Source organism: Cyprinodon variegatus, unplaced genomic scaffold (assembly GCF_000732505.1).
Source record: "Cyprinodon variegatus isolate N-32 unplaced genomic scaffold, C_variegatus-1.0 Scaffold146, whole genome shotgun sequence".
NCBI lineage: Eukaryota > Metazoa > Chordata > Actinopteri > Cyprinodontiformes > Cyprinodontidae > Cyprinodon > Cyprinodon variegatus.
In genome coordinates, this window is record NW_015150599.1 from 430,943 (window position 1) to 445,470 (window position 14,528).

General features: G+C 43.4%; 1 protein-coding gene across 2 annotated transcripts in view; it reads left to right on the top strand.

Moving 5' to 3' along the window:
* Positions 1-14,528, top strand: part of trrap (transformation/transcription domain-associated protein) — a 69,398-nt gene that overhangs the window by 18,071 nt on the left and 36,799 nt on the right. The window contains exons 31-44 of one of the 2 annotated variants that reach the window (XM_015377079.1): positions 220-288; positions 1,142-1,162; positions 2,155-2,274; positions 2,376-2,495; positions 2,672-2,836; positions 2,958-3,139; positions 3,346-3,544; positions 6,349-6,477; positions 7,124-7,390; positions 7,464-7,670; positions 10,946-11,104; positions 11,340-11,474; positions 12,126-12,236; positions 12,827-12,973. In XM_015377079.1, coding sequence (XP_015232565.1) covers positions 220-288; positions 1,142-1,162; positions 2,155-2,274; positions 2,376-2,495; positions 2,672-2,836; positions 2,958-3,139; positions 3,346-3,544; positions 6,349-6,477; positions 7,124-7,390; positions 7,464-7,670; positions 10,946-11,104; positions 11,340-11,474; positions 12,126-12,236; positions 12,827-12,973 — 2,031 coding nt within the window. The remainder of the gene's footprint in view (positions 1-219; positions 289-1,141; positions 1,163-2,154; positions 2,275-2,375; positions 2,496-2,671; positions 2,837-2,957; positions 3,140-3,345; positions 3,545-6,348; positions 6,478-7,123; positions 7,391-7,463; positions 7,671-10,945; positions 11,105-11,339; positions 11,475-12,125; positions 12,237-12,826; positions 12,974-14,528) is intronic. The other variant, XM_015377080.1, reaches the window with a different exon arrangement.

A 14,528-nucleotide genomic window follows, 5' to 3' on the forward strand; every position in this document is an offset into this window, starting at 1 on the left:
ATCCCTTCCAGGGTTTTTGTACAGGAATTTTTGCTCTGTAGAACCAGAGCTGTTGAGTTCAGGTGCTTGATGATTCCTCGACTCCCGTTTGCTGTGGAACGCTTCTTGAACCGTGTTTTCTCTTTATTTAGATCAGCCTCAGTGATTTTAGCGGTAAAGTTTTGTTTCCTGCTCCTCCAACGTTCTAAACGCTCACTTGTTGTTCTCTGTTTCCCTTAGCAACACCTTCGAAAATGGATGGAAGTGGTTGTGATAACGCACAAAGGTGGCCAGCGGAGTGACGGCAGTGTAAGTAAAGACATGTCCTCTGTGTTCCTCGCCTACGTTGATTCACTCCTGATTTTAATAGCAAACATTGATGACCGAAGGCTCCGGGTCCTTAAGGCTGTCAGCCGCTGCTGCTTCCTTCAGTTGGCCCGTCTTTGCATAAACCAAATTACCCTCTCAGAAGGAGATAGGAATTGTTCCTTGCGCTCACAAAGCCTCGGTGGCGTGCAGTCAACAGCCTCGGCGTTGAGTGGTGAGGGCCCGTATTTCAATCAATGATTAATTAGGCGCCAGGCGGGCGGTGCAGGGCCCGCTAACGCACATCCTCATTATCTCCACGACAGATAACCTTGTAAAGGTGACAGAGAGGGGAAAAAATACAGCTGCCTCTCCCTCCTAGACTCTTCCTTCTACTCGTGTCTCTTTATTCAAGTTCGTCCCGACTCTATTCAAATCCGGGCCTTTAATTAGATGCAAATTGGCCCTTTTGTCTTTGCTGCCCCCCCAACTCGTGGTCTCGTTGGCTGGTGACAGCGAAGCTGGCAGGGACGCTAAAACTGGGGTCATTGAGTCAATTAGCTGAGGCTGATGAAGACAGAACCGGGCAAGGAGATGCGGGGAAGGGTGGAGGTGAAGGTGTCACGCGGAAAACAAACTCTGCTTCCTTTAATCAGTGTGTTTTAATTATGTCCAAACATCATTTCCTAAAGCCTGGATCCAAAACGAATCCAGTAACTGGTCAGTGATGATCAAAAATAATGATCCCTGCAACGCCATCACTCCTCTTTATACGGTTCATAAACAGACAACACACTGACACTAAAAGTCGCCATTTTGTTCTGCTGACTGATGGTTGTCTCCCATTCCGGTACAGCCTGCGTTGGAGGGTGTTGAGGTGAGACGTGTCCCGGTGTCGCCCCGGCTGTTAGTGAGTTCTGTCAGTGATTAAAACTCTGAACCAGTGTGGTAGTGGTGGCCGTGGCCTGTTTCTATCTGTGTTCCGTGTTTGTCTCGTTAGAAAATGTTCCTGTCATCCCATGTTCACCCCAACCTCCAGTTCTCCTGTTTCTCCTCCTGAGACAGCGTCTCTAGTGCAGGTTTATGCGTAGAGCTCATTTTGGGGGGACATGATATTTGCCTGGGAAAAGGTACATGTAAAACTATTCACACCTCTTAGATTCTCTAACAGTCAGTCACACAACTTAGAAGTTTCTCAGCTCAGCCAGTTTAGATGGAGAATATCTAAGAACATCAGTTCTATGTCCTCCTGCAGATTCTTCATTGGATTAGGTGCTGGACTTGGACTAGGTCCTTTCTTTAAGGGTTTTACCCCCCTGACCCTCCTAAAAAAAAGCTAGGGCCTAGCCAGCATCATGCTGCTGCCTGATCAGACATTTTCTTCATCTCTGCATAAAAGCCAGAACTATGCAGAGCATGACTTTATCTTGGACTTTCTCCCTGACCCGTCTGTGCTTTTCCTTGTCTTCATTCTTAGGAACCTCAGACTGCCTGTGTTTATCTGTTCACTGAAGTGGTGAATTTTATGGTTCCACTGGTTTTATTTAGGGTAGCAGCACTCTACAAAGGCACACCCCTCTTTTTTTTTTTTTTTTTTTCCCAAACGTCACATTTGGTCCAAAAGAGAAGGCTAAGTTTTTTTTTTGTTTTTTATTTTCTTCTATGTGACAAGTTGTGAAGAGTTCTGGGGTGTGAATACTTATGCAATGTTCCCCAATAGCCTGCAGATGGGCTTCCAGTAGTTTGGCTTCATCCTCGTCTCTCCACAGTGATGTCATCAAGACTGTTGTTTGTTTCTACCCATTTGGCTCTGAGGTTTCACCCAGGCTCTTGTTGTTTTGCTTCTGGTTCTGTTCTGGATTCCTGCAGGAGATGAAGATCTGCTCGGCCATCATAAACCTTTTCCATCTCATCCCGGCTGCACCTCAGACGCTAGTCAAACCGCTCCTGGAGGTGGTCATGAAGACGGAGAGGGCGATGCTCATTGAGGTAGGACACAGACCAGATCTTTAGCTCTTCAAGCGTCGGTTATGTCGGTCTTAGAATTAACCTGTTTTTTTTTCTCATTTTATGTATTTTCTCTGCTCCAGGCTGGCAGCCCATTCAGAGAGCCTCTGATCAAGTTCCTGACCCGCCACCCATCCCAGACGGTGGAGCTGTTCATGATGGAAGCCACTCTGAACGACCCTCAGTGGAGCCGCATGTTCATGGTCAGACCACATCCTTATCATTCCCCTCATTTCTTTTAGAATCACCTATTTAATACAGTCCAATATATTTCATGTGTTCTGAGGCCTGGTTAGTACCAGGCTGAGACGATCACTTTCCGTTCACTGTGTCAGGGTTTTGTGGTCAGCTGGGATTCTGGTTTTATGTCCACATGCAGAGTTTTCTGAAACACAAAGATGCTAAACCTCTCAGAGACGTTTTGGCCTCTAATCCCAACCGCTTCGTTCCCCTGCTGGTCCCTGCTGGTACTGCGGCTACCGTTCGACCTGGATCCCCTTCCACCGCCACAGCCAGACTGGACCTGCAGTTCCAGGCCATCAAGGTTTGCCCCGTTACTCCTGGGCATGATGTGATACGAGCTCAGAGTTAATCTCCTGTGAGGATTGTCCCAAACGCCTTCAGGGAGCTCCTTATTTATCTAATTTCTCATTTCGTTTATGCAGATCATCAGCATCATTGTGAAGAACGATGAGGGTTGGCTTGCAGGGCAACACTCCCTGGTCAGCCAGCTTCGCCGAGTCTGGGTCAGCGAGGCTTTCCAGGAAAGACATCGCAAAGACAACATGGCCGCCACCAACTGGAAGGAGCCCAAACTGCTGGCTTACTGCTTGTTGAGCTACTGCAAGTATGTTTGGTGGTTAAAGGAGAAACAACCTTGACTGCAAATAAGCTATTTACATTCAACATTAGGCTATTTTTTATTCATAAAGAGTTTAGAAAACACAGAAAGGAAGAAAACCAACCAGATGTTGATAGTATGTTTAGTGTTTTCTGTAGATCTGTATCACTGTGGAAATGTGACTTATTCTACCACTGCTTCCTCTCAAACAGGCGTAACTACTCTGAGATTGAGCTGCTGTTCCAGCTGGTGCGAGCTTTTACGGGTCGTTTCCTCTGCAACATGACTTTCCTGAAGGAGTACATGGAGGAGGAAATTCCCAAAAACTACTCCATTCCCCAGAAGCGAGCTTTGTTCTTCCGCTTTGTGGAGTTTAACGACCCTCATTTTAACGACGAGCTGAAAGCAAAGGTACGTTCAGTGTGCTGAGCCATACACTGAAGTTATGTTTTATGTTTGTTGCTTTGCTGTTCGTTCTCTCCTCAGTCATTCTCTTGATACAACCTGAGTGAAGTTGGCCTCTGCATCTTCTTCATATCAGACAAAATTGGTGTCAAACGTTTGTGCACCTAAAATATATGTTTGTGCAGCTATAATTTAAAAGATATAAAGAAATGTGTCTAGAGGTCATCAAAGGTCAACCAGACCCCCCACCTTCTTCAAATCAGACGAAATGGGTGTCCGTCAATTAACTGGACTCCGTTTGTGCAGCAAAAATTGTCGTTTGTGCTGCTTTGGCTTGAAGATATTAATGAAAGGTTAAAGGTCAACCAGCCCCAACCGCCACCCCACTTTTACGAAATCAGACAAAATTGGTGTCAATCACCTCGGCTATGTTTGTGGTGGTATGTGCAGCAAAAAGTTTAATTTGTGCTCCTGTAATTCTAAAGGTATAAAGACAAATGTTCTCCAGGGGTCATCAGAGGTCAACCACTCCCCTGGCCCCGCTCACATTTGCAAAAATAAATAAATTTGGTGTCAATCATCTGTGCTACGTTTGTGCTGCTTTTTGCAGCACAAATTTTCGTTTGTGCCGCTATCATTTTCTTCCAGGTTAAAATTAAATTATTCATATTTATAGGTTAGAAACGTATAATTTATATGAAATTTACAGTTTTAGCATGAACAGATGTTCACTGGCCTTTGATGACCTCTACAAACTATTATTAATATCATGAAAATGATAGCAGTACAAATGAACATTTTTACTATGCAAAAATATAAAATTATAAAATATATATATTTTGAATATAAAATATTTAAAATAAATACAGTACAGACCAAAAGGTTGGACAAACCTTCTCATTCAAAGACTTTTCTTTATTTTCATGACTTATGAAAATTGAAGATTCCCACCTTGAATATAAGACCTATTTTCAGTTGTTTCACATTTTTTTTTTTTTGGTTTATATAATTCCACATGTTAATTCATAGTTTTGATTCCTTCAGTGTGAATCTTCAATTTTCAGAGTCATGAAAAAAAAAAAATCTTTAAAATAATAGCGGCACAACGACAAATTTTGCATAATTTGAATAAGGTGGGGGGCCAACTTCACTCAGGTGTTTCTCATTTCCGATATGATACATATATTGCAGCTTTGAGTATTGACTGATAGACATATCCACCCGATATGATAGCAGCGCGATCCATACATGCTTTTATTACTTAGCTTGCTACTTGCAATATTAGAGGCCTGGTATTAGGCAAATCAAGACCAACAGGTATGAAAACAACTGACCCATTTATTATTAACCATTGAGTAACACAAACGTTAAACAGATGTGGATATAAGCGTAGAGATGCAGGCTGATGTGTCCAGAGATTTGTGTTATTTGACTGATATCAGATCAGGACATCCCTCTAGACAAAGAGTCTATCGCTGGTTTGGATGTTGTTTGTTTGGTCGTGTGAACATTTTGGTGCTACATTGCAAGATTGCGAGGCTGTTTACCTGAAGGGAGGAGAAAGGTGTGTTTTTTTCAGCATAATGAGAGAATTTATAAATTGTGTAAAGGACTTGATCGGTTTCATGGTTGGGAAAGGGTTAACTAAGATCTCTGCAGACCCCACACATGCTCATTTAAACAACCTTGTGAGTTTCCTGGAAGCATTCATGGTTTTAAAGTTTTAACAGCTGCTGGAAGGGTAGAATGTTTCATCCATGTCATATCAGGGTGTTATATTCATATCCTGAGGGCTGTTGGCTCATGTGATCCAGGTGTTTTAAACCTGCAGCTTTCATGCTGATGAAATATTAAGCCAAGCGGAGAGTGTGAGGGTGGCGGTGGCACGGTAATCAAAATGACGGAGGTTGGAATGATGGAAGCACAGAGGAAATATCAGGATGACCTGATCTGGTTATGAAGAATGTTTTGCAGTGCTTCCACCTCTGGGATATCCCCTGATGTTCTGGAGCGCAGTAGGTCCCTCTGACCTCTGATTTTTCTAATGATTCCACCTCTGCTGCATACAAACAATCTTTGAAGTTCCTGGAACAACTGAGTGATGGGCAGGTTTTCTTCAGCCCGTCCTCCCAGTTTGGGTAACAACACCTTCAGGGAGCTGATCTGTGGACCTTTCTGCTAGCCACGCTTTGGCCCAGAACTTCTTTGATGGAGTCACTGAGGTCATTGTGTTTGTTGTGGCCCTCAGAGGCTCCCAGATGAAGGACTTTGTCCTCTCTGTCCGACGTGCTGCGGCACACTGAAACGTTTTTCTAATGAGGCTCGCTCTGCTGCATGCAGGAGCAGGATTTAGAAACGGGTTGGAGTGAAGAAGAGGCGGGTTGTGGGGCTAGAACACCTGAATTACACAGATCCCCTCCTATACACACAGATGGAATAAATATGCCTCATGACAGACCTTAATGGGACGGTGATGAGCACCTCTTGCATCCTTTGATTTCCCTACAAGCTCATCATCACAGGAATAATTGTGTTGGACTGAAGTCCAGCTTGATCTGCAGGATCTTAGAGAATATTCCCTTTAAGGGAGCAATGTGGGAGCTGGAATAAAACTTCAGTGTTGGCATGCACTTTGTTTAAAAAAAGCTTCATGCAGAAAACTTTTTGAGACGTAGCTGAAAACAGAAAAGCGTGAAGCCTAAAGTGTCATTTTCCATCCTGCTGCAATAAGAAGAGAGTTCCTGTAGAGATGAAAATCACAATGACAACTTTTTTCATGAAGATCTCTGACCCCTTGTTCTGGTTCTAAGGTTTTGCAGCACATCCTGAACCCGGCCTTCCTGCACAGCTTTGAGAAAGGGGAGGGGGAGCAGCTTCTAGGACCACCCAACCCTGAGGGAGACAACCCAGAAAGCATCACCAGTGTCTTCATCACCAAGGTAACAGCTCAGAGGACCATTTGAGGGTTCCTCCTCTTTCCTCAGATTGTTTTCCCTTTACTGAAGACAATGGGATCCCTTCACACCAAGTCATCTTCCTCATCTTCATCCCTCCTTTAACTTGTCATAGTTCCAATTAGTTCCTTTGAGAACGTTTATCTTAGTGGAATTCTGCTTGATAAACCATCCCAGACAAAGAGAAGGTTCCTACTTTCATGGTTTTCATCTTTATTTAGTAAAATATTTAACTAGAATTTTGTCCTTTAAAAAAAGTATTTGGAATAAAAAAAAAGATTCTTCTTATTGTTGAGGTAATAATTAAACCTTTTCAGCCTTTTTAGCCACATTATCACTGTGTGATGGGAAGCTAACGTTGGTACTCAGATCAGGGCTTATCCATGGTTCAGGACGGCCCAGTCAAAGCACAGACCTCTATGTGATGGTATCAAATCCACTGAAGGTGGAATCGGATTAATGGTTTCCAAATCAACTCGTTTAAAATACTTGCTATTTTGAAATGCTGTCAGGTCGCAACTATTTTGGATTTAAAACAGTAAAGCTTGACTTACTGACTTGATCAGTTCTTTCATGAAGCGATAGCTCTCGCTTTGCACCCAGTTGACGCAATGATGTCCTGTCTTTCTAGGTTTTGGACCCGGAGAAGCAGGCCGACCTGTTGGACTCTCTTAGAATCTGCCTCTTGCAGTTCTCCACCCTGCTGGTGGAGCACGCGCCTCACCACATACACGACAACAATAAGTCACGCAACAGCAAGCTGCGGCGCCTCATGACGTTCGCCTGGCCGTGTCTGCTGCCTAAAGCCTGCGTGGACCCCGCCTGTAAATACAGCGGACACCTGCTGCTGGCCCACATCATTGCAAAGTTCGCCATTCATAAGAAGATCGTCCTGCAGGTGGGTTTGAGAACACAGGGAAATGGCAATAGGAAGAACCAGCAGTGTTTTAAATCTAATGTTTGCTGCTCAGGTCTTCCACAGCCTTCTGAAGGCTCACACCATGGAGGCCCGCGCCATCGTCCGCCAGGCCATGGCCATCCTGACCCCCGCTGTGCCCGCTCGCATGGAGGACGGCCACCAGATGCTGACCCACTGGACCCGCAAGATCATCGTGGAGGAAGGCCACACCGTGCCGCAGCTGGTCCACATTCTGCATCTGATAGTGCAGCACTTCAGGGTGAGCAGATGTAGAATGTAGAATGCTGTGGGCGACAGTTTGAATGTTGATGCCGGCTCAGTTGATACTCTGATCCCATCCAGCTAGGGCTGTAACGGTATGGGTATTTGTGACGAACATACCTAATACTCTTGGTTCGGCACGACCCAGTACAGATTTGTTAATTTAGGAGCTAACTGGGTCATACAGATGGAGTGCTGAATCTTTGCCTCCACTTGCTTCAGCTAGCTCACTATCCAGTTTCTAACAAATTTTAACAACATGGTTGTTAGCTTGTTGAGCAAAGCAGAGTGCTGCAGGGATCCAGTTCCACAAACCGGCACAAACCCGAACCTGTTTGAGTGTCGGCTAGCTTCTAGCTTTAAATCCAAACCAACTCTTTGATGTTTAACCTACAACGCAACCAAGAACGCATCAAGGTGGGCTATAGCCTGCCCCTTCCTTTCTTTGATCTCCTTTTTTCCTCCTGTTTTTTTTTTTTTTTTTTTTAGTCGTAGCATTATTTACTAAAAGAAAACAAATAAAAATACATTAAGGTTTGTTCAATAATTTTTAAACAGCTGAATATTACAAATAAATAAATATCTAAATAAATCTATGAATAAATACTTAATAAATATCGACCCAAATCTGTTCATTTTCATCTGTCATTTTTTATTTTATTTTTTTTAACCTGACAGGTGAAATTCATTTATTTCTGCATTTGTTCTTCAGCCAATATGATCAGAAGGGCAAAAGCTACGTTTACATGGACACAACTAATCGGATTGAAGGCCTGATCAGATCAAAAATGTTTCATGTAAACAAGCCAAACTGAAGATTCTAATCCGATTCGGTCCGATCGGAAATAAATTTAATTCCGAAAGAGAGAGGTGGTTTTTGCCGATCGCCATTCTGATTGGCGTCCATGTAAACACCCATTCGGATCTAAAGAGTAAAATAATCTTCACTGCGCATGTGTGCGACGTCAGCGTGATGTTTTTCCACCCTTTCAACAACAGGAAACCACCAGTTGCTCTCGCTGTGAACAACATGGCGGGAGGAGTCTAGGAACGCCGACTTATACACTCAAGTTCATTTAAAGCTGCAGGAAGCAGGAATTTATCCTCCTCCTCTTCCTCTTTTCTCTCTCCACAGCCCACTCGCTCTCCCACGCCAGTTCAATCGCTCATTCTCCACATTTTCTCTCGGACATTTCACTGCCAAGCGCTTTTTTCCTCCTCTCTCCTTTTTTCTTTCCGCTCGCTCCGAGCGCATCGTTTGTCAGGCCTCCTAAAAACCAGACGCAGACAGAACTGCCAAGTTTGGCAGGAAGTTCTGCGCATGCTTAAAAGATTTAATCTGATCCAACGTTTGGTACATGTATACACACGTCATGATCGGATCATTTCATTTAGTGTCCATGTAAACGGAGATTTTGAATTTCCGATCAACCAAGGTTTGGATCGGATCGGGGAAATTTTGCGCATGTAAACGTAGCTAAACTGCTGTGATGTTTAGTTTTTATTATGCGGAGTGAAATGAAAGGGGGGATCTGTCACTGCTTTTAAAGTTCAGATGTCATCACTTTCAATTTTTTTTTTTTGTTGTTAAAAAGTGTAAAAAAAAAAAAAAAAACAAGCAGCCGGATTTTATTAAAAACTATTTTAAGTTATTTTTTGTCGTTAGGATAAGATGCTAAAAAACAAAACAAATGCTAATTTTAAGTTAACTTTTATTAGTTACTGTACTGAAGAAAAACAGGTGTCCCATCTCTTCCAAGGACTATAGATAATAGGAAGGATGTTGTTTTTCTAGACCTACTGGTATCAATGGGTCAACTGGTCCCTTAGACTCTCTCTGCTCAGCAGTAGAGGATGGTTTCCTCATAGCGGGGAGGCAGGGGAGTCACTCTCAGCCCCCCACCCCACTACTTCAGCAGAGCTTCAAGACGGCGACGGTCTTTGAGCAGAAGACTGACACCTCCCTCCTCTCTTTTCTGTCTGACAGGCGGCCCTCGCTGGGCCACATGACTAATCTAATGTAATCACATCAGCATAATTACAGCGAGGAGCAGATAATGACAGACAGATGAGACTTTGTGTGTGTGCTTGATAAAGTAATGGAGAGATCGGCTGCATGTTTGTCTGTGTGATGGACGGGGCTTAGGCGCTCTGTCATTAAAGGGCTGCAGAGTCCTGCTCCATCAGCTGTAATTACCCTCAGAGTGAGCAGCTTTAATATTCTCTGACACTGACAGAAGCGCTCCGATGGACGTCTCAAATCTCCTTTGTCTCCATGGTCAGATGAGAGTCCCAGTTCTTCAGGGCTAAGGGGCTCTGGGTGTGTGATTGCTGAGGATGAGCGATCCTCATCCTGTCCTTGAGATCAAGGAAACACATCATATCTGAACCCCTAAACTCAGCAGAAGTTTCGGGGTAAAAGCTCACATCTGGACTCTACCTGCTGAATATCTAGTGGTTCTGTAGGAAGAATGTTTGCAGTCCGTTTAGCCTGCATGATCCATTATTGGGACTTTTCATTTAGAATGTGTTGGCAATCAAAAGCTGTCACTTAAAGTGTTTGTTAAACAAGAAGGAGGGGAAAAAAGGCTTTAAATCCCCAAGTGGGAAACAGACCAAAAACTTCATGGGGCAAAACTCTGAAACTTTAGAGTTCAAAAAGTGAATAAAAATAAACACTAACTCTTGAGTCCCAACATGTAGGTTAGATCTGCACCTGTTTCTCTCATTATTCTAAATGTTGAGTCCATTAGACTCCATTTAGTCCTCATCCATCTGAATTTAAGTGAACATTAAACCACTGGGAACCCTGGGTTGGAGTTTTCAGGTAGGCTGCTAAAAAAATTAAATATAAGCATATAAGCAAGTCAATTTTATTTTAAGTGCATTTAACCATTTACTGAGCAGGTTAGTAAGATAATTAAATTATTTGCATCTAGAATAACAACAAACAACTCCATTATGCTATTTCAAGTTCATAGGATCTAATTATCTAATTTTCAGGGAAAAATACTAATTCCATTGGCAGAAATATATGCTTAAATTAAGGGGAAATTACACTTATTTTAAGAAATTTGCACTTGTTTTTAGAACAGTTTTTACAGTGTATCACTATTAATATGTTTTATAATATCCAGTCTGTGTCATTGTTCTGTCACTGCTCTATGGAAAGTTTCCATTGGCTCCACTGGGCGACTGTTGACGGTGCAGCAGGTGGAGGCTGGATGTGAAAATCAGATGTCTTACCATATTTTTCATTTTTTGGCTCCGTAGGTGTACTACCCGGTCCGCCACCACCTGGTGCAGCACATGATCAGCGCCATGCAGCGTCTGGGCTTCACGCCCAGCGTCACCATAGAGCAGCGCAAGCTAGCTGTGGACTTGGCCGAGGTGGTTATTAAGTGGGAACTGCAGAGAATCAAAGACCAGCAGGTAAATGTCGAGTCTTTGACGTTAGTCAGTGTTAATAAAGATGCTCTGATGTTTAAAGAGGAAACATCTTTGTGTAAGCTGTCTAAATTTACCACTGTTGTGAACTTCAAATTCTTTAGCAATTACTTAATCTGTAGATGTACTTAACTTGCTTTAAATGTTAAAATTAGAAGAGGGGAAAAAAGGAGGGATGCTCTAATGTTGAAGCTGTCCTGTTCTCTGTCTGGTACCACAGCCGGAGTCGGAGTCTGAAGCGGTGGCTGGCGAGGGAAGTAGCGGTGGTGCTGTGAAGAGAGGACTGTCTCTGGATACTGCCGGTACCAGCCAGGATGTCAAACGGTTCCGTGCAGCAGCCGGCACCGCTTCCACGGTCCGTCTACTCTGCAAACATTCACCCAAATATTAACAATAGAGATCTGCTGAATGGACTCTGATATAAAGTTCCAGCTTTTTTATTCGTTGCTTATCAAACATTTGGTTATTTTGATGAGGAACTGAAGCAGAAAAGCATTAAAACTGTGGTTGGTTTTTATTCTCTCCAAAGGTTGGAGAAATATGATATTAGTTATAATAGGTTCAAACTTTTCTTTTCAGATGCTGTTTACTCCCTAGATCTATGAAAATTAATTTAACAAACATTATTTTAATATGCAACTATAAATTATTTTAACATTAGGATTTAAAGGGTTGAATAGTTTTAAAGAAACCAAATGATAGAAATAAGAAATGATGGTTTTCTTTGCTTTAATTCTTCTGTTTACCAGGGCTAATGAGACAGAAATCTTAGATTTGTTTGCTTTATTTGTTAAAAGCACCTGAAGGAACAGTTTCAGATTATTTTCCTGTCTTTTAGCTGATGTAAGGAGAAAAATTATAACCATTTTTCGTCTTTAATTCTTAGGCAATGTTTCTCATTTAAAACCTCCGTCATTGAAAATAGTGCATAAGTCTTGAAAACTTAAAAGCCTTGGATGCACTTCTGTCCTGAACATGTCAGCCATTGTGACGTTTGTGTTTGAAGGTGTTTGGACGCAGCCAGTCCATGCCAGGAACGGAGACCATGCTCACCAAGCCCGTGGAGAAACAACACACAGACACAGTGGTCAACTTCCTGATCAGGATAGCATGCCAGGTAGAGTCTTCTCTACAACCGCCGCTATATATATATTAACATGTTGCCTTTAGTTTATTTTATACCTGCTAAATTAAAACTCTTTCTCTGTCTGTTCAAGCAGTTTTGTTGTTAAAACAATAAATGAGTGAAAGTCGTATTTTTTAAATTGTCTGAACCTCACAGTAAAATCTACTACTCTGTTAAAATAACCGTGTTTCTGCTGTCTGCCCTCATGATGCTGTGCTTTGGATTAGGATCACCTTTGACCTCTGAGGCCTAACCCAGACTCCTGGAGTCTCATTCATCTTGACTTTTTCTCCTGTTTTTAGCTGAGCTTGATTCTATGTTTTCATCCAGCCATCTCCAAATATAACTTTCTGCGTTACCCTTGGGATCACTTGCAGGAACATAATCTTCTCTTTGTGTTCAGTCTGATAGCAGAGCATTGTGACACTGAATTGATCCCTGCAGAAAAAATGTGTTTTCTGAGGCCGGAGGGATTACCAGCAGGCAGAGAGCAGAACACCATGGATGGATGGATGCATCATCTCATAAAAAAGAAAAAGAAGTCCCGTTATAGTGATAATAACCCCCCCGATCTCTTGTAGGTGAATGACAGCACCAACGTGGCCGGGTCTCCGGGGGAATTGCTGTCCCGCCGCTGCGTTAACCTGATGAAAACTGCCCTCAGGCCTGACATGTGGCCTCGCGCTGAGCTCAAGCTGCAGTGGTTTGACAAGCTGCTAATGACAGTGGTAAGACGAGGATGATGATTGTACACTCTTTTCTCTGTTTCTGTTCTGTGATATGATTCCTGTTGTTGGTGAAGTGCCGCCCGATGAGCAGCAGGCAGAAACGGAGCATTAATGGCTTCCAGGAGAACCTCCCTCTTGAACTGGAGCTTTATCGCTGCGGAGGCCTTTGTCTGTTATCTGTAATACACAAAGTGAGGCGGCAACGGCAGTAATGGCAAAAATAATGACAGCAGTGAGATAACGGGGAGCCTCTGCGGGTCAGATTGTGCCTTTTCATTCATCCCACCCCAACCTCCCATCATCCCTGCTCTGTGGATCGCCCTGCTGAGGCTCTCTGCATATCTCCTCGCCTTTGGTCTCGGTTCCTCTCCTCACCTCGCTCCCTGCTCTTATCACTGCTGTTTTCTCTCTCTCTCTCTTTTAATCCATTTCTCCTCTGCTCATCACTCTGGTCTGATTTGGCGTTGCTGCTCAGATGAGGGGTCGGCTCCTGGGAACCGTCCTGCTCTTTCTTGTTCTCCTCAGGGAGTAACTCCATCAGTCAGAGAGGGGCGACTGTTCAGCCTGCTTTATGTAGATGGACAAACCCACTCTACCTGATCGTCTGTCCTACTCACACTAATGAACAGAGCTCCTAATCCGATTACCTTTTATCATTTCATTGACGAAGAGTCTGAGGAGGAGGTCGGATCTAAATGATAGGAGCAGAGAGACACGGAACAGTCACAAACTCATCGACTTCCATGTAGATTCTCTATCTGCTGGGCTGTAAAGACAAGCTCCCATCCTGGTAATACATGGCCAAATCAATAGGAGCCTAATATCTACCAGAAGCCTTATCGCCACAGTCACCTTGTTCATTAGACCAGATTAGCGGCGTGGATCAGTGCAGGATTATCCTCCTGGCCCTCCCGTCGGAAACCCTGATTGCAATTTGGACAAAATTAGTTCATTGATCTTTAATTTAGCAGCCGTCCCAATGCCTGCTTTCTGATGGGGGGGAAACGCTGCAGTACTGTGGAGTATCGGGTTTAAGGTCATTTTAAGCCTGCTGAAAGTGTTCAGACAGCTCAGATGTTTACAGCTGTTTTCACTCTAAACATTAACAGCTGCCAGTTTACTCTGGAGTCTGTCTCTATCTTCACCAACCTCTCCTCTGACAGACTGAGTCATGGAGCCAAAGCAACAGACTGAGACGTAGCAGGCAGGAAAAAAACACCCAGCATACCTCCTTCTCTGATAAAATGCCCGCAGCATCAAGGTCTTTATGCTTCAAAACAATGCACACCGTTTATGAAGCAATATTTCAACTAGGGCTGCAACAACGAATCGATAAAATCGATAAAAATCGACTTTTAAAAGCGTTGGCAACAAATTTCATCATCGATTAGTTGTGTCGCGCGATTATTGCGTCATCCGCCGCCGCCGTCATCACATCCACTTGACTGAAACGGGGGAAGAAAAAAAAATATGGCGGAGCGAGTCAGCGCCGCAGTTGCAGTGTTGCCAACTCAGCGACTATTCAGACCCTTCCAGCGACTATTTTTCAAAAAAG